Below are 26,965 nucleotides of genomic sequence, written 5' to 3'. Positions count from 1 at the left end.
AAACGCTATAATGTATCATAATATTGTCTTATTAGGGGAGATATTGCTTGGACACAAGACCGCATGGCACTTCTACTTAGCATTTCATATTTGCCATCTTTTTCTCTTTTTTTGTTGTTTTTGTTTTGTTTTAAACACCCTGGGACATTCTGATTGTCAATTAAACATTCTCAAAGGCAGTCAGTCTGAAGTACGTAAAGACACATTTGACCTTCCCTTCTTCCCAGGAAGCAATAGTTGAAGAAAATAGTTCACAATAAACATTCCTAGTGTTCATAGATTTCTTTAGTACACAAAAAAATAACATCTTTCTTAAAACCTTATTAGAAATTCTTTTGCAGCGGTGCCAAAATTCCTCTAATCACTATGAACCCCCTCCCCAGAACCCCCTCTTAATCCCCCACTCCCTTGTCTTCTTATTCACTGGCTTGCAAAGTGAAGAAAAGCCAAACAAGTGCTTTTAAAATGGCGCGCTTCCTCCTTCTCCCTAAAGGTGCAATGTGACTTTGGAAGCTTCATTAGTGACCTAGTTAGAGCTCCCAGCCCGTAGAGTCCAAGAACCACCAAGGGTCCCTGTTCTTTTCCCCAGTTTGCTTCAGGGTGTCCAAGTAGGAGCAATCCAAGTGTGTTTTTTTTTTTTTGGAGGGGAGTATACACACTTGTTTAGCGTCTTTAGCGTGCTCGGGCACTAGTGCAAATGAATTTCAGCTGGTCTGTTTCTGTTGATCCTCCCTCCCTCTCTCTCGCTCTCTCTTTTTTTTTTTTTCCTCTCTTTCGTCTCGGACAAAAGATGTGTTGCCATGGTTTCATCCTTGGTGTGATGCCCTTCAGAGCACTCGGTTCAGCGGCTGTCAGAGCGTGCCGTGATGTCTCTCTCGCATTTTGAAATTCTCCTCGCTCCACTCTGGCGTGTTGCTGTTGTTGTTTTCCGATTCAAATGCAGCACCTGTCCGTGTGTCCTGCGGCGTGCCTGGTCCCTTTTCCTCTTGAGTGCTCCTGCCTACACAAAGGAGAGATACTGCCAATCAATCAGTGCTTGTGCAGTGAGTATTAGGAGTTGAACCGATGAGTTGACAAGTCGATGAGTTGACTTTACTACCCCAGATTGAGGTTTAACACGTTCTAGGAACCAATTTGCAGAGGACTTTTTTTAGGCCTATAGAGAAGCAAAATGTCCGGCCAATACGCCAGTACAATGTTCATATATTTGCGCAGGTCCAAGAGGGCGAAAATAAGATGATTGTGGATGAGAATAGTGGTTAGTCTCGCTAGTTTTCGGTTCTTGCAAAAAGGGCAAGTAAAACTTAACACTTTAATTTTATAAAAACTTCCTAATGTCCCATATCGTCCAAAATTGCTACAGTACATAAATGTCGTGCATCTGTTTTTAAGAGTCCCAATTAAAACCAGATCACTGTTTTGTTGGTTGCGTGATTGCGCAATGTTACCACAAGAGTCATTCAGTAAAGTATTTTTCAAAGAATGTTCATTTATTTTGAGATTTGAGACTATTTACAATCATAAACTCTCACAAAACATCTCTATTTTTAAGACTTTTTGAAAGACATTTTCATACCATTCAAGGCATTGTTTTCAGATTCATGGATTGAGTGCTTACCTACCTATGGGTGATTTAGAATCTTCAATGAACCTAACATGCAATGTTTTCAGAGTGTGGGAGGAAGCTGGAGTACGTGGAGAAAACCCACGCAATCACAGGGAGAGAAACCAAGATCTTGACTAGAGACTTGGCACATGCTTTAAGCAAGAACCGGTGGGTTTTTTTTTTCTTCACAAAAATTGGCAGAAGAGACTGGCATGATACACTATGAACAGTTGAAAAGTTCTGTATATTACCGATAGTCGGCTTTGGCCCAAATGACGAATTCCGCCTTTCAGTATTACATGGAGCCGAAGCATACATCCAAATCAATGAAAAAAATGTTTAAAGCGGAAGTCAACGCAAAGATATTTTTCTCAAGAATATGTTCCCAGCAGGGCCACTAGGTGAAACACGGCATTCTGATTAATTTTGCGTTTGCGCAATATAAGTTAAGCAGCAAAATGCACTCGTTTTTAGCCATCTCTGGGGGCGGCCATTTTGTCTCCTGTCGACTAAAAATGACGTCACAACTGCTACCAACGACCAATCACGGCTGACCTGTGTTCTGAATCTGAGCCGTGATTGGTGGTTGTGAGCAGTTGTGATGTCATTTTCAGTCGACAGAAGACAAAATGGCCCCCCGCAGAGATGGCTACAAACGAGTGCATTTTGCTCCTTAATTTATATTCCACAAACGCAAAATTAATCAGAATGCCGTGTTTCAACTAGTGGGCCTGCTGGGAACATATTGTTGGCAAAAATATCTTTGGGTTGACTTCCGCTTTAAGAATGGCTTAGCCAGTGCACAAAAAACTCATGGAATGATTTGAAGAGTGTGTATTATGTCCAAAATGACTGAATGTTGTCAGAAAAGCAAAATATGCTTCAAAAAAAAAAAAAAAAGTTTTAGTGGAACATTTATGCAACCGTCTAATTGTACTTGTACTTTGAAAAAGGTTTTGAAATGGCTTTGTATAAACACTGCTAAGTCCCATTGTGTCTCACGCTCCACTTGCCTCAATGTGAGTGTTAGCTTATGAATGCTGCAGGGTCAAAAGTAAATCGTTCAGCCGCTTTCTCCTCTGCTCTCTGCTGCTTTCTCCCACTTTATCTTCCTCAGCCTCCTCCTCCTCCTCCTCCTCTTCATCATCTTCTCTGTTCTGGCTTTCAGTGGGCTGCAATGAACAAGATCACCAAGATAAAAATCTACTACTCGTGGACACAAATTGGAAGATTGATCATATTAATCATATAGCAGTACAGCATTTTGCATGCACTTACGCGGGGGCTGGAGGTGAGCGAGCGAGCGGTGTCGTCACAGCCCGGGTGGGGGTCACTGCTGGAAATCGTCACCTCCACCACCCCCACTGGTACATCTGGAAAGAGCGTAGAGAGAAATTGGACAGTACTTTAGTCAGGGTGATCCAGGAAAGAAGGAATTGGGATGGGAAGGACACTCACTGGACACATCATTAGGTACACCTTGGACAATAATACTCAGTTTGGTTTGACGTTCTCAGGGTGGTATTCCTTTAAAGGGGAAGTCAACGCAAACAAGTTTTTTTTCAAGAATATGTTTTATGCAAGCTCACTAGTTGAAACAGGGCATTCTGATAAATATTGCGTCTGTGGAATAAGTGTTAATCCACTCGTTTTTATCCATCGGTGGGGGCGGCCATTTTGTCTTCTGTCGACTGAAAATGACATCACAACTGCTCACAACGACCAATCGCGGCTCAGATTCAGAGAACAGGTCAGCTGTGATTGGTCGTTGTAAGCAGTTGTGATGTCATTTTCAGTCCCCAGAGATGGCTAAAAACAAGTGCATTTTGCTACTTAATTTATATTCCACAAACACAAAATTAATCAGAATGCTGTGTTTCAACTAGTGGGCCTGCTGGGAACATATTCTTGAAAAAATTATGCTTGGGTTGACTTCCGCTTTAACAATGTTTATTTTTGTTGTCTCTTATGTTATGATTTCGATTTCTAGGAGAGTTTAAGACCTGGTGACACGTGATTGAGCAGATTGTTGGAGGATGGGGTGTATTGGGCAGAGGACACTAGGTGAGTAAATATTTTCTCATATTGCCCTTTGAGTCACGACAGAACTGTCCCACCCTGCCCAAGAATCCCAAATGGTACGGTGCTGTCCATCCATCCATCCATTTTCAATATACAGTCAATAGTACTTCCTCATTAAGGAAGCTGGAGCCTATCCCAGCAGACTCCGGGCAACAGGCATTGTACACCGCCTATAGACAAGTCCTCAATTAACCATACATGCAAGGTTTGGAAATGTGAGAGTAACCTGTAAAAAACAACAACACAAGCACGGGGAGAACATGCAAACTCCACAAATGATGCTCAGAGCCAAGCTTTCAATCCCAAACCTCAGAGCTATGAGGCAGATAGTCTCACAACTACACCAGCATGTAGTCAGGGGACAAACAACCTTATTTGGGAACCGATGGAAGGGTCTCCAAGGTAGCTGACAATTTCTTTCAATACAACACGGCTGAAAAAAGGCCGTGTCAAATGCCACACCCGTTTCGGTATTCCACCTCTTGTACTGTAGACGTCATACTACCTCAGAAGTCAGGAAACTGCCAATCCCCATTCCGCGTCAGTGTCACACTTCTGGAAAATGGCACTTGAAGGCGGCGCTTTTGAAACCGAAAAAGTTGTCGTTGTAGATGTCATTCTATTGTAGCGGCGTACCTACGCTGGTGGCGGTTATTTCCTCTTGATTGCAATCAGTCGGGGAGACTTTGGTGCAAAAGTGGGGAACGCTCCCTTGCTTACTTCTTGGACACCAAAGAGTGGATGACAGAGATGGGGAAAGTTTTCTGCGCACTTAAGCATTCTGTGGTTGGAAAAGCACTTAAGTTGGCACTGCAGCCCGTGATGCAGAGAGCCAGCAATGAGGATGGTGGGCTGGGAGAGTGGCACACAAGTATGCTTTTGAAGGGAAAGACACAGGACACCCACATCACTAGAAATCTATCGTATACATACGTATAGTGCCAGTCTAAAATTTGGATGCACTTGCTCATTAATAGCAAAGGAAAGTGTCCAAATGTGAGATTGCTACTATACAGAGTCACCATCATCATGTGTTTTTGTAGTGTCAACACAGAAGGGTACCTGTGATGACGACCATATAAGCAACACTGTAATGGTGATGAAAATGGTAGGCGTCCCTATTGTGGCTGCTCAGTAAAAAAAAAATAAAAATAAAAAAAAGATAAAGTGGCAATAAATCGTGTTTAAGTGACGAGAATCCCCTCCCAGGCAAACTGTAAGTCTCCCTCTGCACATAATCGAGTCATGTCCCCAGTGGGTTTTTTTTATGGTTTTACTACACAGTGATTAGCTTCTTTCACACTTGAATGACGGTTTAAAAGAATGATGCAAGTCAACTGCCTTTAAAGGGGAAGTCAACTCAAACATATTTTTTTCAAGAATATGTTCTATGCAGACCCACTTGTTGAAACAAGGCATTCTGATAAATATTTCTATTTGTGGAATAAGAGTTAAAAATCCACCCGTTTTTAGTCATCTCTGGGGCGGCCATTTTGTCACTTCAGTCGACCGAAAATGACATCACAGTTGCTCAGGGGTCAGGGAACGACCAATCACAGCTCAGCTGTTTTCTGAAGCTGTGACATCGCAGTTGCTCAGGGCTCAGATAACGACCAATCGTGGCTCAGCTTCAGAAAACAGCTGAGCCGTGGTTGGTCGTTACCTGAGCCCTGAGCAACTGTGATGTCATTTTCAGTCGACTGAAGTGACAAAATGGCCGCCCCCTGAGATGGCTAAAAATGGTTGGATTTTACTGCTTAACTCATATTCCACAAATGCAATAATAATCAGAATGTCGTGTTTCAACAAGTGGGCCTGCATAAATCATATTATTGAAAAAAATATGTTTGGGTTGATTTCCCGTTTAAACTCCCCACTTAACCATCAAAGGGTGAGTAGTTTTATTTGATTTTACTTCTATTTAGTTAATTCTATTCTAGGGCTGGGCAATTCATGGATTTAATCAAAAGGAGCTTGTTTACAAAAGCACGGTCAGTGTCGCCAATGTAGCGATTTGGTTGCTAAATTTAGCAAATTTTCCAACCCCAGCAGTGAGTACTTGCAATTTGAATCCCCACTAAGAAATAGACAAAAGGCACATAATAGTTTTCACATTGTTTTGCGTATGCAAAGCGTTCCGGTACGTCTGAATGTAGAGCGGACGCATGTACGCATGAGTGTGTGACACCTACAGAAACAAAAACTAACACACACACTTGCTTCATGGACCTGACTTGATGTAGCTATCGTCCCCACTGGCTCCGTCCGCGCACACGACACTCCAGTCCCTCTCCTCCGCCTCGCTGTCCCCCTCTCGCCTCCCCTCCGTCCTCAGTCGGATTTGTCGCTCCCTCACCAGCTCCCAGTTCCTCACCAGGAACACGCGATGTGTCACCACGAAGCTCCTGACCCACATTGGAACACATCAGCCGCGAGTGAGCAGCATGGCGTCAGATAGCTCTTATTGAAATGTGGGTCGCTGTTTGATTCCCGTACCGCTCGTCGCCGCTCAAAGGCTCCATGTCGAGGTGAGGGAAGAGGCTGGCCAAGTCACCTGAGCTCTCCTCCTGAGTGAGGAAAAGCAAGTGAGGACTGAGGTGGCGTCCTATGCGCCAGTGAAAACAACTTGTCATCGACTCTCACCGCTGAGTGCTGAGAGGGAAAAGTCCTCTCCTTCAGCCGGCCTGTGAGTGAGACGTTCGCAGTGAGATCCCATTTGAGTGCCTTCATTTGAAAACGTCAAGTATGTAGTTCTGTAATACTCACAGTAGCGCCGCTTCCTCTTCAGAGGGAAGGCAGGTTGCCTCTGAAGCTAATGGGGAGATGACATGATTCAATATTCAAGTTGTCTCAGAAATTGTGAAAGCTGAGGTGAGTGCGTTGACATCACATGAACGGGTGGGCGGCCCTGGATTATGACAGCGTTTTGGTCCGGCGTGACCCAAATCTCGACATATGTAGGGAACGCGCCGTAGCCTACCACTAATCTACGCTAAAGCAGCGGTAAAGTCATAATTACAGTCAATATTTGTATGAAAAACACTTCTGGGCCATAGTGATGACAACTCCATCCGTCCATTTATTATATGGCTTATCCTCACTTGGGTCACGGGTAAATCAGAGCCTACCCCATCTTAATTTGGGCGAGAGGCGGAACACACCCTAGATTTACCGACAGCCAATTGCAGGGCACCGTATAGTAGACACACAACCATTCACAGTCACACCATGGACAATTTAGACTCTTCGATGCACCAAGTGGAATGAGCGAGGAAGAAAACCCGAATGTCGGAATTAGAATTAGAACCCCCAACCTCAGAACTATGAGGCAGATGTGCTCATCCACCATATAAGGAAAACAAGCAAATGAAAACCTTCAAGTGGAAATCAACCCAAACGCATTTTTCTCAAGAATATGTTCCCAATAGGCCCATTAGTTGAAACGCGGCATTCTGATGAATATTGCGTTTGTGGAATATGACTTAAGCAGCAAAATCCACCCCTTCTTAGCCATCTCAGGGGCCGGTCATTTTGTCACTTCTGTCGACTGAAAATGACATCACAGCTGCCCAGGTAACGACCAATCACGGCTCGGCTTCAGAAGACAGGTCAGCCGTGATTGGCTGTTACCTGAGCCCTGAGTAGTTGTGATGTCATTTTCAGTCGACAGAAGTGACAAAATGGCCGCCCCGAGAGATGGCTAAAAACGAGTGGATTAACTCTTACTCCACAAACACAATATTTATCAGAATGCCTTGTTTCAACTAGAGGGCTTGCATAGAACATATACTTGAAAAAAATATGCTTGCGTTGACTTCCCTTTATAATATAAAGATTTTTTTGGGGGGATTAATGAATACAGGCGAAAGCAACTTTTAAATAGCTGTCCACTGTAGTGACCACTGTGCTTGAAAGGGTTAAGTATGGTGGCAACCGAGCGTGCAAAACACTTCGTTGTGTGCCACTCGTAACCTCGAAACCGCATATCTGGACCGTCGACCTGGTAATCCCCATACCATACAAATGTTCCCAACGGGCTGTAATATACTTCGGAACTGAAATGTTAGCACAGAGAGAAGTGCCTCTCACATGTATTCTTTGATCAAGTTTAAATGCATTGCGTAATGACAACGCCATTCCGCCTCATTAAAAATGACAGACCAGAAACTGCCATCTTCTCCAATGTGAATGTTGAAAAAAAAAAAAAAAATCTGTCACAGAGCTGAAATTCCCAATAAATTAATCGACCACTATAAATGCAACTTAATCACCAGATACCACTCAAATTGTGTCAGTGATTTTGCCTTTGATAGTCTTGCAGAAGGAAGTCCTACGCTTTGGTGCCAACGGGTGTTAGGCCTAAGGAATATAATAGCTCGCCAGTCGCAAACGAGCTGCACATTTTGTTCTTTGGATCGAGTTGGAATCCGATGAGAAATGACAAGGCTATTATGAGCCATTCCAGTGTCGAGCAGAAATAACCACAAACTGCAATCCTCTCCGAGATGACGCGCAAAGGCTGAGCTTCTTTCCTGCCCTGAAAAGCCATGCAAATCATGTCCAAAGACAGAAAATCAATTGGGGACTACACCGCTGATAAATAAATCAAATACAGCATAACATGAATATCAACTCGATCTGATCCGAACTGATCTCGATATTTTGGTTCCAGCAAGTGTTAACATTTCGAAAAGTCATGGCCGCCGCCAGGGACCCAATGAAACACTGCGCCAAGCCCAGGATTTAAATGTCCTCACGTGTGTGTGCTGGAGCTGCGTTTTACCTGGTTGTGCTGCCAAAGCCACATGACCTCATAGGGCAACTGGAAATGAATCCTCTTCATCCTCAAGTACTTCCCTGTCAGATACAAGCATGAGAGTTTGGATGAACGGTCGAGTTGAGACGGGTGAATCTTCTCCTCCACTCTCGACTCGACTCACCAACATGGATGGGCGCTGGTAAAAGGCTGTAATCCCGCTCGCCTGGTTCGTACTCGGCGCTCCCTCTGGGCAAGGGTTGCGACTGGGAAGGAGGACTGAAAAGAAAAGTTCAATAAATCCATTGAATGCATTGTGGAAGCTTGAAAGGGTTTGTACAATTTGGGATTGAAGCAAACTCTGTAAAAAATGCTGCAATCTAAAGTGGCGGAAAAACAGAACCACAAGACATCACGTCACGTAAGACCTGTCTGGTGAGTAGGATTAATTTGTGGCTTTCAATGTGAAAACCACATCATTGCTTTTTATCAAAGGTGGTGTTTTATTGTGTTGCAATTACCTTGTTTTTACACTTGTGTGACTAACTCGGTCGCCGCCAGTCGGTTTCAAAACAAATTTTTCCATTTCGCTAGATGTTTTACAGCATTTTGACTAGAGATGGACCGATTATCGGCCAGGCCGATTATCGGCACCGATGTTTGGCTTTTTGACGAATATCGGCATCGGCCTTTTTTAAAACTCTGCTGGCCGATAAAAAATCTATTTAAAACTGTGGTTATCAAAACAAAGATATGTGAAAGTTGAACATTTCTGTCATTTCGAAATTTCCATTTACTGCAGAAAACTACATTGAGCTATTGACCAGTTTCTGACCAAAAAGGAGCAAAAAACATCGGGCTGTCACAAACTAGAATCGATTACCCTATATCGATTACTCCATCAAGCACTTGGATAAAAATATGGTTTTAAGATGATTTATTATAATTTCGAGGCAGAGTTTTTTTTTTGTTAAAAGAATCACATCAAGCAAAAAAGTGACATTGACATAAATATGTTTTGCTTTTGTGACACCTCAAACTATGAAACAATAAAAACGAGGGCTACGGGCTAAACTACGGACTTACTCTGTCATTTTGTAATCATCAGAGTAAAGGCCAGCCCTCAAAAATGTCTTCCTGGGAGGACCGTCTTCACTCTTGTCTCTTTGGACAGCAGCCGGTTGGGATGCGGGCTGCTCGACGGCCGATTGGCCAAAACATTCGGCGGGTGTGTCGCGGCACCCCGTCTCGTCCTCGGCGACACTAAAGGGAAAGCATGAAGCGAGAGATAGAGCGACAGGGAGGAAAAAAAAGAGAAAGAAGAGGCACTGGTTTAGCACACAGTGCTGAAATGTGGCCGGTTAATATGGGAGCATGTTACACGGCAATGAGAGGCTGAATTGTGAGAGGAAAGTGTTTGGGAGTGGGGAGTGTTTACCTCTGATGACAGGGAGAAGCATCATGTTTTCTCTTCCGTCCTCGCTTCCTCTTGGCCCGCGGCGCCGAATCTGTCACCTGCCGCTCCGAGCTAACGCCCGCCCCGTCGCAGTCCGACAGGGCCCTCCTCCCTCCTGCATCGCCGCTATTACCGCCGCACGCCCGCAGGAGGTCGGGCGACAACACGGGGGGAGGCAAAGTGGAGGGCAAAGGGCGTTTCCTGGGTCGTCCAGGTCTTCTTTTGTTTTTCCCGTCAGCGCCGTGCGTCTTTGGCACACCTTTGAGCTGCCCGCGGCTTCTTGGGTCACCTTGTAAAGCTGCAGTGGGTGTAATGGAGAAGTAAGAGGCGGAGGGAAGGGGTGCGGGGGTATAATAAGTGGCAGGGAGGAAATGAGACAGATGTGGATCAGTGATGAGGCCTGCAGGAGGTGTGAGGTGAGACCACTCTAGGCTGACTCACGCAGATGGGCCGCAGATTAGATGAGTCACAGAATTTCCTCGGCCTACGTGACTTCTGGGAAAGTGATTTATATACCGTATGTGTGCGCACAAACACAAACCCGGCTGGCCAACGTTTTTCTTCATGTGTACACGTAGTAGGGCCAACATCTGGAGCGGCACAATGTCCATTGTATTGAAGCAAAAAATGTGGCTAAAACTTTATGACTATTTTTTTTTATTTCCAAAGCAATTAAATTTCAATTCAAACAGTCAGTAACACAAATATTGGAACATCGACACAAACTCTAAAGCTCTAAACACCACCACAACAGATTTGAAATGGAATGAACAAGAGTCTTTATTGTATGTTTTTTTTTTTAAAGTAAAATATTGTTCTTAAAAATACATGCCATTTTTTTTTGGGTTTAGTTGGGGGAGGCTGGAACAGATTAATTGCATTTCCTTTCATTTTAACAGGAAAAGCTGATTTGAGATGTGTTTTGAGTTACGTGCGTTGTCACGGAACCAATTGAACGCGCATCTCAAAGCGCTACTGCTAAGACCACCGCGTACCGTACATGTGCACGCATTGTTTTGCACAGTTGTCTAATGTGCAACATATTCCCAACGGCCTGAACAGACCGCGTGTGTGCGTGCTGTCTCTCCAAACACACATGCGCTTAGTTTTGACATCCATGTTCTTTCCTAAACATGTTCCACTCACACGTTCCGTCCAAGCAACCTCGCACTGACCCGCTAATCCTTCATCAATCACCGCTGAGCTCATCTTTCCTCTTTCTTGCCATTTTTCCACAGCCTCCGACAAGACCCGACCACTCTTTGCTTATTGAATCCCTCCAAGTCAAATAGGCACCCGTCGGCCGGCGGCCCGTCCTTAAATAGCCAATCTTGTGGTTAACTAATGACTGTGCTCTCTGGGTAGCCTTGGGCTCAAACATCGTGCGGTTTCGCGACAGCCCGAGGAAGATTTTCTGGCTGGTTCTGATCAAGACACTGCTCTTATGCCATAACACTTTGGGGGGGGAGAAATTCCAACAGAAAGCGGTTGCCGAGCGGTTCTGCGTGTGTAAAACACATCCGCTGCTCAGCAGAAGGAGCCTATAAAAAGACAAGTCTGATCTCGTCTCAATCGGTCTTCAGGCTTTAATGTTTGCCTAAAAAAAAGGATTAAAAAGAAAGAAACATCGCTTTTTTTGCCGTTATCCTACGCAGGAGCGAAATTACAATCAAATAAAACAGCAAATAAAAATAATCGAACTCAAAGGCCTGTCTATCATTCATATGGTTGGTTGTTATGGGATATTTTTGGATCATTTCCTAGGTTTCCTATTAATAGCAATTACTTTTTGTAATAATGTGGCAGGAGTTAGGGTAAGGGCCAGCAAATGCAACATTTAAGATTACATGCCATGGATGTGGTGTGAGAAAGAAAGCCCACAATTGTGTTATGTTTAACCCACAAATGCTCATAATGTATAATTAATATTTGATAGTTGTATCATACTTGTTGTTCATAAATCTAAAGGTTCTCTTAATTTAACACGACAAGGTAGATTGTTTTACTTGGCAGGGGTTTGTTTGTTTTTGTTTGACTTCCTGTCCACAATGTTTATTGATTTTATGGCAGCTATTTTTCCAAGGACTTCCACATTCAAATTAGGGTGCGAATACTTACATTGATGACATCGTTAAAAATGTCTACTGTTTGTGCATTATCAGCAAAGTTTTCCAAATATATGGTCAAAAGCTGACTTGAATCTAAAATGTAAAATGCAATTGTATATTCTCTGTCTGTTAAATCGGGTCGTAATGTCTTCTTCTTATGGAGGGATCTGGATGAAAGATTGGCATAAAAAAGGTAGGAGCATTGATTAATTGATCATTCAGAAAATGTTTGAATGCTAGGATTGATAGATGATGAATGGAATGGACGGCTACTAATACTACAAATGAGGCTCTATTGATTCAGTCATTACTCGAGACGTCCCCTTATTGGAGCTACATGCAATAACAACTAAGAAATGTCAGAACATCCAATATTTGAGGAATAATTAGTCAAATAATGAAAGGCACATTTCTGATCAAAGTTAAATGCCCATCCCGAGGAGAGTCCTCCTAATCGAGGTCACACTTGTTTACAGTACTAGTGAATTTAGCGGCATCTCACCTGCTTCTCTCCTCTCTGTCCAAGCTGGCTCGTCCGTCCTCCATGACCTGTCTCCGCTTCCCAGATTCCTACCGACCAACCCGCTCCTCAAGCCCCGCCCCCCCGTTGCCACGTCAACCGACGTGAACAGGTTGGTGTGCGTCGGGGATGGAGGCGTCCGGCTCAGGTGGGCGTGGGGAATGTCATCCCTGTCGTCATCCTCCGGGTCGGAGGGGATCATCGGGCCTGCGCGTCCAGCAGAGGATCCCCAGTTGGTGTTCGGGAACCCCGCACCCCGGAGTTTGGACCAACTTTGGCCCAGGGCGCCCCAGCCCCCGCCGAACGAAGACAAGTGAGAGGAGCCCAGCCCCACGGAGAAGAGCGATGCATGTTTTGATCTCTCTGCCAACGATGATGATGTGGCAGCTGAGAAGGAGTTATTTGCATTCTCACGTAACCAAGGCGATTCTTTGGACAGCAAGCCGCCTATTCCTCTTGCGCCCTTCCGCCCTCCTCCTTGCCCCAAAATGAACCTCGACTTTGACGTGGAGAAGGCCTCTCTCGCCACCACGTCCTCCTGTTCCTCATGCTCCAGCTCCGCCTCCTCTTCGGCGTTCCGTTCGCAGAGCCTCTGCCGGTGTTTATGCTTGTTCCCGCAATCACACGGCAGGCTCGGCGTGTACCCTAAATTGAGGCCTCCCGCGTTGCCTTCAATCTCCCCTCCGAGAGCGCCCTCCCTCAGCAGCCTGCTCCTCCGCCTATGGAACCTGGCCGGGTTGAGGAGGATGTGGGCGTGGTGGGGCTGTTGCGAGGCGTACTGGTGAGGAGAGGGAAGTGGGTACGAGCCGGGAAGATGGTGGTAAAGTGTCGTGGCCGGTGGGTAGCTGCTGTAGAAGCCCATGTTGTCGACGGGCTCCTGGAACTTGGTCGGGCAGCCGCACTGCCTGCGTTCCGGCTTTCTGTTGCAATGCAACGTCTGGCAGGGGTAGAAAGACTGAGGGGAGAAGGAGGGGTTAGCAGCATAAGACGAAGGGTGAGGAGAATAGAAGCCGTTCAGATTGATCCTGAAGATGTTGGAGCGGTGAGAATGCGAGGGGTGATGGCGCCTGCCGCCGTCAAAAGCCTGGCCCAGCTCCGACCTGGCCCAGCCTCGCCGACCGATGTGGACTTGACTGAATTGACCGATGAGCTCTTCCAGTTCCGAAAGAAACTCTGGATCCTGCATGAGTAGCTGCTGGTGTTTCTTTTTGTGTTTGTTTTTCGGTCTCTTCAGCACGTTGTGGCCAATGCAAGGGAAGTAATCTGAATGAGTGCACTTGTTATGTCCAGGGCAGGGACACAGGCAATTACAGGAAGAGGGGCAACTGTAATCCCGCCGCCTGTGCCTATGTCGGTGCCGCTCCATGGAAGTTGAGTTGCTGATCAGATTCTTGTGTCTGGTCATAAGAGGGTCGGCAAGAGAGGAGAGTTTGGGGCCGCCGAGAACGCCTCCCGACCCTTGACCCAACCTGAGAATGCCTCTGGCGGCCCTCATTTCCGCTCGCTCGCAGACACTGTTGTTATCCGTTCCGATCCCGCTGTCACTGGGCAATGTCTCTTCGCTGTGCGATTCGCTCCTGGGCGACGGAGTGGCGTCTTTGAGGTGGCCGGGGGAGCCGGGCGCGGGATGGAGCGGAGCGCCTGGAGGAGAGAGCTTACACGACGACTGGTGAAACGGGAAGTGCTGCCGGCCCTGGCATGGACAACTTTTCTTCACGAAGGGGGAGAGCGAGGAGCAGGACGGGGGGCGGGGTGAAGTGCAGGAGGACGACGGGGAGGGGAGGGAAAACGGGGGAGGGAAAAGTAGAGTGGATGTTGGTTCCGTGACGCTTCCTTCGCTGTAAGGGCTCTGGGCCCCGCTGGAGTGCGTGAGGGACGGGGAGGGAAACGGGTGGGCGGCAGGAGGCTGAGACTGGTTGGACATGAAGAGAGACGTTTCGGTGGGCTGGCTAAACAAAGACGACTGAGCGCGGCTGTGGGGATTCAGACGAGCCGTTTGGGATTTGGGCTTGCGCCCTCTCCTCTTGCCCATGTAGATGGTTCCTCTCTTGCTCACGTTGATCTGAGGGCCCAGCTTGGTCCCAAAGGAGGAGGACAAGTCGCAGAGCGTGGCCACTGTCGGAGGGTCAACCGGCTTGTATGTTTTCGGAGGATTGGCCAAACGGCCTTTCACGCCGTTGCTCTCCTTGAATGCGTCGCCGGGCGTCATTACCTTGTGAAGTCGCTTCTTCTTCCTTTTCTTCATCTCATTAATCAGCCTCCTGATTTTTAGCTGCCTGTTTCCCTTCTCGGGAGGAGGAGGAGGAGGAGGAGGAGGAGCATCTCCGTTCTTATCTGCGACGTCTGTTTTATCGGGGCGTTGTTTGCGAGGACGGCCGCGCTTCTTTGGGCTGGAGTCCAGCACGGGGCTTTTGTGAACGTCATCGCACTCCAGAAAGGCGACCTCCTCCGGGGAAAGTCTTAGAGGAGGTTCGTTAAAGGTCATAGTGTGGGATTTGGGTCGGCCCCGTTTTCGGGCCGGGGTGGCGGGGCTTTTGGAAGCAGGCTGTTTCGCATCAGATATGGTGGGGTTCTGTTTGGGGGATGCTGGTTTTGCTGCGGAGGAGGTTGGCGAGCAAGAGGGCGTCGAGTGAGTGGACAACTTTTGAGAGGAACTGTGTTGAGAATCCGCTTCATGGTTTTCCACCCTCTGAGCCCGGTGCACCAGCTTGGTCCAGCTGGGCCGTCGGGCTTTGCGTTTCTTCAGTGGTCTGCTGTCCTGCTCTGGGCAGGAAGACGGTGGAGACAGAGGGGGCGGGGCAGAAGATGACGCCGGATGCCTCGGCGGCACCGTTGAATGCCTGACGATGTCATTCTCGTTTGACTCTGGACTGCCGTCAGCAGTCGTTGCTTGTAGCTCAGCCTGTTTGATCCGATCTCTCATGCTCCCCTCATCAGATCTCCCTTGGTCTGCAACTTTATATGGGTTATCAAATTTACTCATGCTGCCCGAGCACGTGTCCTCTTTTCTGTTTTTCTCTGGGCTTATCTTGCTTTTCTCGGCCTTTTCGCCGGTCTTCAGTTCATCGCCGCTTTTATGGTCTTTACCCTGTCGCGACTTGCCATCCTTTCCTTTGTCTTTTTTCTTCTTCTTGATTTCCTCCTTTCTATTATCACTCTTTACTCTCTCTGCTTCCAGTCCATCTCCCTTTGGCTTTCTTTCTTTCCGTTTGTCTTTCTTTACCCGGCGCTCTTTATCTCTCTTTTTGTCATTTGAGCGCTTTAGTGAAGCTTCCTGAACTTGTGACTGCGCAGGAGACAAATCCAGTGCGGGGGAGGATTTTGACTTATCGGTAACCGAGGGCGAGTTATTCTTTTGCGCCAAGCAAATCTCTGTTTTCGAAGAACCCGGAGGTGTGGCGTCCACAGAAGAAGCGTGGCTGCTGTGTTTTGAAGTTTTGATTGGTAGTGCATCTCTAAGTTTGTCTTCGGAACATCTCCCGTTCGGAAGTCCTTTCTTGGTCTGCACCGCGCCATTGTGTTTCTTGATGATTTCCCTTCCGGGGAGTGTTTCGGTGCACGGGGTGGTGAGGGTAGCCGAAGCTTCCTGGTTGGAGGTGGACGAGCACGGTTTGAGCACTGCGGGGAGCGGCTGCTCATGGATGCCTGGAGTCTTTTCTTTCTTCCCTCTCTCCGACGAACCAGCAGCGGTCACCTCTGTGTTACCCGCCAGTTTGAGAGAAACCTGGGAAGTATACGCAATATAAAATATATGCAATCTCTGTCATCCGCTGCTAGGATAGGCAGATCCAATACGTCTGCTGTTGACAACAGTTTAACTGTCAACAGTGGCGGGGAAGACAATGACAGAAATGCTTTTGTTTTTGTCCGCCCATTAAAGTCCAGACTGAGGACAAAGTGACTCAATCAGGCAGAGAAAGGAGGGCACAGGGAGCGAGGTGACGAAATGGGAACGGCGGGGGGGGGGGGGGGGGGGGGGGGTGACACAGAAAGGAGAGACACAACACGAGAGACAGAGGAAGAGGGTGGTATGGGGGACAGAAAGGGAGTGAAAGATAAATGAGAGCAGGTAGAGGAACGAGGGGATGTAAAAATAGAAGAGAGGGACCGATATAGAGTGTCGGGCAGCGAGAGAGAGCGGCGCTATTGGTCGCTATAAATTGCCACTAATACAGATGAGGAGGCCTGACATTTTGTACTTGTCCTTTAATTTTGGTAGGCGGCAGCTTGAGTGGCGTTTGTGCAGCTAAAGCAATAAGCTTCCCCTCAGGCCATCGTCAGAAGGACTGATGGACCAATGCCTGTAATGGCCAAGTGGTTGCTGTGCCGCCGTCCTATTTATAGGTCCCGTTTAGTTAAATGTGCTGCTTGCTTATAAGTATTGAGACAATTGCTCATTTGACCTTATGGTGGCACACCACACGGCTTAAGTGATGTGAGCACGCCTGGTGGTTAGCAACCCGAAAAAAAACAATGCACATCTACTGTGCATAAGTGCCATTAATAATCTACGAGAAACACTTTTGGAACTTGCTTCAGCTAGCAATGTATCCGTCCATCCGTTTGATGTACCGCTTATCCTTACAAGGACAAACTGCTCTTCCCTCAGAAAATACGGATGCTCTCACTGAGCTGAAATATAATGCGAAGAGGGAGGCTTCTGTGTACCATGGCCAGGGTTCCGTTCCGGTGGCAGTGACGGAACCCGAATTTGTACACAGGACGGAACGCACCTTAATCTATCGTGACGTGAATGTACAGTAGGCCTTCTCTGACGTCATGTTGTTTAGACTGCAACATTGTGCGACTGAACAGCAAAGTAGCGCGCTCCATTTCGATGCGTTGGCTTTAATCGAGAGGATTGGAAGAAAAAAAAAAAAAGACGATATTGATTACGGGATCGTCCGTCCTCAACCCCGGTCCCCCCAAAAAATGTAACTCTTCTAAACAAGCCGCACATTTTTTTCTTTTTTTCTTTCAAATGAGTTGAGAAATGGCACTATGTTACACTTGCAATAAAAACAGGAGGGAGTAGTTTTGCTGCCTGTCTCCCAGCATTCATACACAATCGGAGTTTGAATGCCAGCAGCTGACAGGCTTGTGTGTGTATGCACGTCGCCGAGACGAACCGGCGGAGAATTATCACCCGTCTCTGCGGCTCCCATCAGCTTTACTGAGCTTTAATAGTGAGTTACAGCTCATTGTTTTGCTCGGGCGACAACACTTTTATTGTCCCTGCTCATATGGCGCATTTTTAACAGCCCGGAGGACACACATGAATGAATGTCTCCCGTGAATGCTGGCGGTGTCAATAAGCAACAGTTTGCAGATAAGGTCAGCACATCGTAAACGATGAAGATTTTGTTTGCAGTTTGTTTACGACATGAAAGCAGGTTTAACTCACCTGTTTGGTCCCTGGCTTGGCGATGGCTGAGTCGACGGTGGAAAGATGAACATTTGCTGGTGTTAAAGGCTGTGCTGCCGCTGCCGCTGCCGTTGACGGCGTTGATAATGACGGCGAAGCGGCAGATGCCGTTTGTTTGCATGCGGTCTGGACGCCATCCGAACCCGAGCGGTTCTCCCTGCCGGCGTCGTCCGGATCGGTTGCGATCCTGGCGGCCGACGCAGCCCCTCGACCCTGCTGCCTCTGATAGGTTCTGATGGTGGGCTTGCAGACGTAACTCTCCAAGATCTTGGGCGGCTTCTTGGTGCGCTTGGCTTGCACTCCGATGCGGAGTCGCACGTTCCCGTCAGGGCAGCCGGTCTCTCTGCCACATAACTGAAGCTGCTGCTGCCCCGTGGCCCCACAGCGCCCCTCAATGAGCAACTCCAGCACCGCCCCCTTGTCCCCTTCCCTCTTTTTCCCTCGTCTGTCCTCCTTTTTCCCCACGTCCGAATCCTCCGTCTCCACGCGCTTTCTTTTCTCCTGGTCCTGCTCAAAGTCCTCAGGTACAGGGGAGGCATCCAGTGTGGAGTCTGTCATAAGAGGGGTGCCCCCCTTCATTCTCTGATCCATCAGAGAAGTCAGGGGGAAGGGCAAGAGGGCTGAATAGTTCCCAGTATACCACTGAAGGCGTTTTCCTGCAGGTGGAGGTGAGGGTTTGAAGGAAGAAAAAAAAAAAAAAAAAACCCACTTAGTTGAGCTTGTTCATCCGGCAAAGGCAGATCTTGTCCTTTGGGCTCGAGCTGACAAAACGCCTGTTAAGACAGCGAGAAAGGAAAATAGAATCCAGTGATTAGTCACTTCAGTGAGCACAGATGCTGAGCAGCAGCAGCGGCGGCGGCAGCGGCACAAGAACGGGGAGGAAAGTCCCCTTCCGAGCGGGCAGCTGCGGAGAGGCGCTACAGTGTGTGTCCACAGAGATGATCTCATCACACAGAAGACCCGGGGGGCTAATCAACACGGCCCGATTCCCAGAATGCCTGCGCTCAACTGACTGGAAGCGAGACTTAGTCACGTATTTGAAAAACAGTGAACGGTGAACTTACGGCTGCGAAAAACTTTCACTTCTAAGCCCCTCGATATCAGACACCTCGCGGGTTCTAACCCAAGCTGCCGCCATCTTTGCGCCTTCTGTTCTCAGCTACTCCTTCTTCCCTTCCTGGCGCTGGGCTGTACTTTCTTTTCTCTCTGAAAAACTCCCCGTCTCATTTTTGGCAGTAAGCTTTCGCATGCATTCTCTATTAGCCCCCTCCCCTCTCTCTTTCTCACTCTCTCGCTCGCTCTCTCGCTCTGAGTAGACCACACAGTTGAGTGGTCAACTCAAACGCTATATTCCTGTTAATCACAACCATATTTCCTCCTATACTTCATTCTTTTTCTCCTTTTCTACCTTAAATCCCTCCATTCACGGTACTCGTCAACCCCCCTTCGCCCCCCCCCCCTTCCCTCTCAGTCATGGTAACACCACGTCGGGAAAAGGGGGGAAACTTATTTTTGGAAAGGAGCGCAAATTCCTTCTCCTCCCATTGCTTCCTCTGAGTCAAGTAAGCTTTTCATTGACCCCATTGTAAATGGACGTCTAATGTGACATTACCGCTAGTAACACGCCCTAAAACAACATTCTCCCCACCAAAACAAACTCGCTCTTGGTTCAGCCCAAATTTGGACCCCGGCACAGCAAATGGATGCAGCCTTCGACCGTCCTTCACAACGTTCGCGCTCGCATCAAGCGAGGCATTCATTTCACAATAAAAAAAAAAAACACACCTTGCGAAGCATTCTTGCGCCTCTTATGACATCCACTCAAGCGCCTCGGGAGCATTCTAGATAATGTTTTCATTTAGAAACCCCACCACCACCTGCGCGCACACACACACACACACACACACATGCCTAAAAACCATTTGCTCAAATCAGACAGAGGAGCTCAAATCAACATCAGTTCCAGTAAGAGACGTTACGTAAGACCGTTGGAAAGTATTTCCACCGCCAAGCCCTGCTGTGAAATTTGAATAAAGTACGCTGTTTAACATCTTCATTAATGACCTTCTCATAAATCATAAGAAAGTACGTTATTTGCAGGGATTAGGGACCGAGCCCTGCCGCGATTGCCCCCCCAAAAAATAAAAAACTAAGTAACTGACAGCAGCCCCTTTGAAATGTTCATAATTACCTATATTAAGAGTGAAAACCATAAAAACTAGCGATGGGCAAGTACCGATACCAGGTATCTGTATCTGGCCGATACTGGCCTTATTTCAAGGTAGAGGGTACTTGTGAAGGATGCCCATATCAACCAATGATACTTGAAGGGAAAAAAAGTCTTCCTGGCCAGTAGTTGGCGCTACACTGCGGCTGTCTGACACATCGGTGAATCATCATGTGCGTCACAAAGATACATATACACATGTGGCGGACTCTCCTAATAACCCAGGCCAAACTTAACTCCACCCTGACATGCAAAGATCTTGGAACAGTAGAGATGCATCACTTTAACATACTTCCCTGACACCAATTGCTACTTTCCTATAAGACCAAGCAATAAACAGGCGTTCACTGTAGGTGCTATTTGGAAATAGCATAAAGCGCACAGCATACTGCACATTTTCCACTCTAATACGTAAGCTTTGCAGGTCCTTCAACTTAAGAGAAGTCCATTCTGAATGCGTATTAACAGTCCTTTATACTCTCCGGACTATTCCGCCCAAATATAACTCTAAATTATCCCAACATTGAACCAGCAGCTATTTCCCGTGACAGAATGATGGGTGGACCTGACACACAGAGTGAGCTTGCGCTCCTCAGCAGCGCTGAGGCGACGATTAAATCATGATAATGGCCCCCGCCGTCTTTCCGGCATCCAATGGCGGCGGCGGCGTTATCATCATCAATAACTGCAAGCATCTGCCTGACAACAGCACCGGCGCGGGAGCTCAGCTGGATGTCAGGAATGGATGCAATGTTAAAAAGCCTCGGGCGCCTCACCGACGCATGCAAGTTGATCAGGAAAATCAGAAAGAGGGAGACAACAAGAATACATTTACATACCGCTAATTTTTCGATTCCTTTGGAATTTGTCAAAGTGTCTATGGAGGAAGAAAAACGTGTGTTTTAAACTGGCTCCCGGGTTCCGCGTGCCATAGCTTGGGAGTCCACGTAATAATTTACAATAAATTATTACGTCTAAGAGGTCTACATGATGGTATTTTTAGATAAGATAAGATAAGATAAGAATGCCTTTATTGATCCCACAGTGGGGAAATTTTCATTGAATCGATTATTCTATTGATTTGTCTACTGATTAATCAAATACAATTTTATTTTCGCATTAAAGTGTAAAGCAAAACCATGTTTACCTCGATTACTGTTTATGAACCAATTATGCAATACAATACAATACATTATAGAGGAAGATATGGACAATTTTAAATTAAACAATGGCCACGTGATTACTCAATTAACAAAATAGCTGTTGACTAATTTGACGATCGATTAGTTGTCGCTTAATTGATTCATTTTTGGACCTCTACAATCAAGAGTTAATTTTTCCCCATAGTCGATAAACAAAAGTCCATTTTAAACTTCAAGGGTCACACCCGTGACCCCCATATAGTTTATTATAGCCCAAGTACCCGAATCCGGGGTCGAGTTTCAGGGGTTAAAAAAGCAGAACCTTTGAGAGTACCATTATCACCGCAGTGAAAGCCATTTTACCCCTAAGAGTAAAACATCCAAGTACAGGGGGTCCTCATTTTACGACTGTGCTGACATACAACATTCTGAAGTTCATGAAGTAGTTTACAAAGCGGCTTAAAGGGACGGTGGGGCCGGCATGGCCATGTTTTCACTAACAAGATCATTTTATATATTTTTTGATCAGGAAAATGAAAAGAGTTGTCATTTTCTATTTTATCAATAATTTTGGGAGAAATTAGGAAATAAGTGACTGCATGAATAACGCCCCTTGTTAATGAGGGAAATGGCCGCGCCCCCTAGCGTTCTATCCCTGTTCGGCCCGAGCCACGGCAGTAACCGATTCCAAACTGTCTATTGGAAATCATTGTACTTTCATTGCTTATTATGTCCAAAAACGGCAATCAATTGGCACCAAAATTTATGTGGACATCCCTACTAATGCCCACTTCAACATATCAAAAGGATTAACCTCTCCGTGGCTGATTTATATGAGAATGAGGAAATGTGGAAGTGAGCAGAGCTAGGTTCTTTAAAGTCAGAATAAAGTGGGAATTCTGAAAAGTGAGAATTCTGACTTTATTCTCAGAATTCTGACTTTAAAGTCAGTAAAATTGTTCACTTTAAAGAACAATTCTGACTTTAAAGTCTGACTTGGCGTTCAGTATTATTCTGACTTTAAAGTCTGAATTCTGAGATAACAGTGAGAATCTTGCCAACCTATTCCCCCCCCCCCCCCCACTGGCCCTAATCCTCTTCTGTAAATTAGCAACCTACTCACTACTTTTCATTTGGTCGTTCAATCTTTACAGCCTAGAAGTGTTCTTCATACAAATGTTTACCGTGATTATAACTCACGTGCAAATTAGGGTTACGTTATTGCCATAAGAACGGAAATCCATTGTAAAACTGAGGCTCTCTGTCCTTCAGATGGTCACAGTTTGCACTTCCACCACAATCCAAAAGAGGCAGGTAGGTTCCCATAGTTGTAAAAGTCAAGTGTACAAAAGTGGAACCTTTACCGTACCAACCCAGTGACAAGTCACTATAGCTAAATTAATATACCCCATGTTGTTTGTTATTAGACTCAAATGCACTTTTGTCAGAGCCAAAAGGTCAATGGTGCCACAAATCTACATTCAAGTAACCCCCCATAGAGCTCTTTTATTGACCCCCAATGTAACTTAGGCCGGATTTCCACTTCATGGACACAATTCCAATTTTTTTGCTCTAATGTGGCTGGGTTTATGCATCATGGCTAGAAAAAAAAAACTGCATTGAATCGGATATCTTCATATTATCTGCCAAGGCGTATAATTTCACCGATCGGGTATACATTGTCAATAGACACTTGGCGTCATTGAAATACATTGAGTGATGACGTATAATTGCCCATGTCTGCTCCTACAACACATTCATTTAAAAACACCAGCTGTAAATCTAAACAACTGGGAAACCATAGAAAATTGAATACAGTCTAAAATACAATATGCTACATTAGAGCTGTACAGACATTAAACATGGTCCGAATGTGCTACATTAAAAGGGAATAGACATTAAATATGATCTAAATATGCTCAATTTGATGCATGTCCATCTTTGAATAAGCATAATAATTGCTGACAGTCGTCAGTCTCACAACGTGGCCAGCTAAAACTATATCATCTTTTTTTTTTTGTATTTTATATTGTTGTTTACGTCTGTGTTGACATTTACAGATTTATATATGAACATGTTGTCATTATTGACAGTTTAACATTGAGCTGCATGTTTTCCTAACAGTCTTGCCACATGTTTCACTTACATGTAGGCTGTACAAGACATTTCAGTTATGTTGCGTCTCAGTCTGAACACTGGGGGCCCGCCTCCATCGCCACCCATGCGGAGTTCATTATCCATTTAGCAGAGCAAAATTTGCAGTCGGCTAACAAACTGTTGTCATTCGTGTCTGCCTTATAAAGATATCTCCACACGGCTGGCAAGGAAGGCTTTTAAGCCACCTACCCGGAATGTAAAGTGGTGCCTTGAAATACGAGTTAAATTTGTTCCATGACCACAGTCGTAAATCAAAACATTTGTATCTCAAATCATCTTTCCATATTAAAATGAATGGAAATGCTATTAGTCAGTTCCGGCCTTCCCAAAAGACCCAACAAAATGTTGTATTGTGTTTTTTGTAAACTGAGCACTCAGTAATAGTGTACTTGACAAAAGCGTGAAGTAAAGCAATAACTAAATAGAACGTAAACAATTCAGCAGTTTGTGCATCATGAGTAAGTCATTGCGACTCTTTCTTGTGTATGCGACTTAGCCACAGAGGGGCAGTATAATATAGACATGCAGACAGGAAGAGTTTTCACCACTACTGGAAGTGACTCAGTGTTCTTGTTTGACTTTGAGTTCAGTCCCTTTTAGTCTGGGGTCACCACACCAAGTTACTCGCATATGTTTAGCACAGTTTTTAACACTGGATCCCCTCCTGAAGCAACCCACCCCGGACAGCGGCCGGGAAACGCCAAATGGCGTCAAGGGTCTTGACCAACCAATTTGATCCCCCAGGCCCTGGTGTCCAAATTCAGGGGTGGTACCCACTGAACCATGCAGCGCAATTGTAAGTGACTCAGTAAGCTCCAGTAATATTAGTAATTTTTCAAAGAGAACAGAGTATATTCTTGTGATTATTTTTATATTCTCTGTCTAATGCTTGTGTTCATACATCCATTGCTTAAAGAGTTATAATACCAATGCGTAGATGATATTTGATGATATTAGCACTTCTATGACATTTTGCAATGTGCATTAGCTTTAAGATAGAAGACTTATGGAAGTTGTATGGTTCGGTGAGATACACAAAGTGCAATTCACTTTGTTTTATGTTTAGTTTGACAGTGAACTTCAATTGTAAATGTCATTAAACAGCTTGAAGCTTCTTTTTGGAATTGTTCACTATCTGCCTACTAGCTACCTGTTGTGAAGCGAGTTAAGTCAAGTTGGGCTACTTGAGTATCTTAAGTCAAAGCAAAAAAAAAAAAAAAATTCTTGAAAAACTCTTTTAAGTTGGCTCATATCATATCTCATATAACTCATATCTCAAGGCACCACTGATTGTCCGGCTGATAAAGTGGTATCAGTGTTGTAGTATCAAAACATTTTTCTGAGTAGGCTACAGTTAAAGTGCACACATTCAGTATTGTACTCGTCTCGATATTGATGCACTCTTACTAAAAACTGATCTAGGACCTGTTTTGGTTCCCGAGCCTCAGTTTCGAAACCCCAATACCACAGCGTCACTCTATGAACGAAGGTAGCATCCTCTACTTGTAGTCTGAGTGTTACACGCACAATGGTGTGTCCTTGTAAGTGTGTCAAGCGTACATTGTGTACCCAGATGGCAGCTGCGTAGGCTTGCTGACATTTCCACTGGAGCTACTTCCAGTATGGGCAGCGGGGGTGTTGCCGCACTATCCTGTCAGTGTCAAGAGCGTCCACGCACAAAAATCACAACACATCACGCCTGACTGGTACTTAACAACAACACACACACACACACACGTGTAGTTTTAATGCCAACACACACACGGAAGTGAGAGCTTAAATGCGCCACCTTGTTGTTTTTCTCCCCTCCTCTTACTGGCGGGAAAAGACAGCAGCGTGCACACGCAGGACATACTCGGCAACAAGGGATAAAATTAGCGCAAAGTGCACACTAGCAATGCTGCGTGGCGCTAACAGGCCCACGCAGCGTAGCCGTAACAATCCGGAATAAAAAGCTACGCAGGCTACTTACCTAACAACCCCGAAAAAGCACCGAGCGCGTCCCGGAGCAAACTGCGTTTAAGACGCGGGAGGTGAAGGTGTTGCTGTCCGGATCCTTTCCCGCCTCCGTCGGACCGTGCAGTACCGACACCTCCGCCCACCCGTATGACGACTGACTGCTCCCCGCGCGTGAATGACGTGGCGTGGATCAGACGAGTAAAAAGGTTATAAAAACACAGCTCCCACGGAGCGGGCTTTAGTACATTGGCGGGAGTGTTTTCATAATCATACAGTAGGCAGTTCTCAGTTCGCCGTTAGGGGGCGCGCTGGTTGCTCTTAGCTCTGATAGTCTTTTTTTTTTTTCTTTTTTTGTTTTGTTCTTAGTCACTTCCCGGGCTGACAAAGTTGCGTCGTTTCCCGCCAGTCAGGATGAGTCGCGTTGTGTCCCACGGGCGATGAACGCATCACCACCTTGTATATGTGTCGGTGGGTTGTTCTTTGGGGGATCAGTGAACACGGCAGCATTGCCCTTCATAAGAGACGTCAAGGAGGAAAAGAGTGTTATTAAACGTCAGATCAGTGGTTGGCAAACCTTTTAGTACACTGGATTTTTAAAATTGACAGATTGGTCAGGTTATAAATATTTTAAAAAATAAACATATGTAGGTAAAATATGTAAATACTGTAATCCAAATAAATACCTGTAGATGTGAAATGTATTAATACATTTTTATTCATCTAATATTTGTTTGTTTTTTATTTGAATTAATGTCATTATAATCAACCCATGTAAAGTAAAAAAAATAAAAAAAATAAATGTGCATGAGTGTCCCCCAAAAATCTACATCATTTTTAAAGCAGTTATCTTAAAAACTACGAAGTCCAGCTCAGTAAAATTGAACAGTTTATGTGTTGAACATCATAGGTTTATTCTGTGACCAATTTTATAAATCCAAATTTGTTTGCCAGGTAGTGAAATTTTTCGAAATTTTACTTGAAGGCTCGCTGCAGTCTTGGGTGACCGTGTGTGACCATATTCCACAACACAAAATGATTTGTCTTTGGGCGTGAACGGCATGGCACAACCTGAAAACAGAACAAAAAACATTAATTACAAAAGATTGATCTGTTTCTATACATTCTCGGGGTTCCCACACTGCCTGCAAAACTTGGAAAATAAGTGAGCAATTTTCCAGTCATGGAAAACACATGGAAAATTAAAAAATAAGAATAATAAATTGTCCTGCAAAAGCTTGAGTTGTCCTGGAAAATTATTTCTTCTCCCTCTGTCTCTCTCTCTGCCTTGTCGGTGAAAGCAAATGAACAGTAGGCTATGTCCGTTTTCAGGTGCCGCCAATAGACAATATTGCGCTGTAGCACCCAGTGTTTCCATATGACTTTGTTGCTAGTTGCTAATTAAAATTAATAAGAGATAGAAAGGGTGACGGAATTAAAATACTTAAAGTTAACAGTCCAGGGTAATGATTAGTGTGGAAATGACGTAAATAAACAGATGCCAGAAGGTTTGAGCAGGTGGAGGAAAGT

At 45.6% G+C, this 26,965-nt stretch overlaps 1 protein-coding gene across 5 annotated transcripts; it reads right to left on the bottom strand.

Annotated features, from left to right (window-relative positions):
- Positions 1 to 738: 738 nt before the first annotated feature.
- LOC147143467 (uncharacterized) lies at positions 739 to 25,717 on the bottom strand. 5 transcript variants are annotated; one of them, XM_086037684.1, is made up of 14 exons: positions 25,452 to 25,717; positions 17,933 to 18,726; positions 12,511 to 16,252; positions 9,883 to 10,198; positions 9,531 to 9,707; positions 8,629 to 8,723; positions 8,472 to 8,545; positions 6,455 to 6,500; positions 6,332 to 6,372; positions 6,185 to 6,255; positions 5,918 to 6,093; positions 2,885 to 2,979; positions 2,616 to 2,778; positions 739 to 996 (listed from the first exon to the last, which is right to left on the bottom strand). In XM_086037684.1, exons 2-13 carry the CDS (start codon positions 18,542 to 18,544, stop codon positions 2,638 to 2,640), a joined length of 5,586 nt encoding a protein of 1,861 aa, XP_085893810.1. In that variant the 5' UTR covers positions 18,545 to 18,726; positions 25,452 to 25,717; the 3' UTR covers positions 739 to 996; positions 2,616 to 2,637. The 5 variants fall into 5 exon arrangements, 3 of the variants coding, with proteins under 3 accessions (XP_085893810.1, XP_085893811.1, XP_085893813.1); XM_086037685.1 differs by lacking the exon at positions 25,452 to 25,717 and adding an exon at positions 19,018 to 19,350; XR_015087814.1 differs by lacking the exon at positions 739 to 996 and having other exon boundaries at positions 2,726 to 2,778; positions 5,905 to 6,093.
- Positions 25,718 to 26,965: the final 1,248 nt, after the last annotated feature.

This window comes from Filicampus tigris, chromosome 8 (assembly GCF_054856515.1).
Source record: "Filicampus tigris isolate MCC_2025a chromosome 8, RoL_Ftig_1.0, whole genome shotgun sequence".
Classification (NCBI taxonomy): domain Eukaryota; kingdom Metazoa; phylum Chordata; class Actinopteri; order Syngnathiformes; family Syngnathidae; genus Filicampus; species Filicampus tigris.
The sequence above is the reverse complement of the archived record's forward strand: the minus strand, read 5'-3'. Positions and strand labels throughout refer to the sequence as shown.

What these genes read in the sequence shown, in the direction of transcription:
- LOC147143467 (XM_086037684.1), bottom strand. Translation starts at nt 18,544, where the DNA reads ATGGATCAGAGAATGAAGGGGGGCACCCCTCTTATGACAGACTCCACA. An exon ending in GACAGAGAGGAGAGAAGCAG is followed by an intron (nt 10,199 to 12,510) that starts GTGAGATGCCGC and finishes CACCCACTGCAG; the next exon opens with CTTTACAAGGTGACCCAAGA. An exon ending in CGCTCACCTCCAGCCCCCGC is followed by an intron (nt 2,779 to 2,884) that starts GTAAGTGCATGC and finishes TGTTCATTGCAG; the next exon opens with CCCACTGAAAGCCAGAACAG.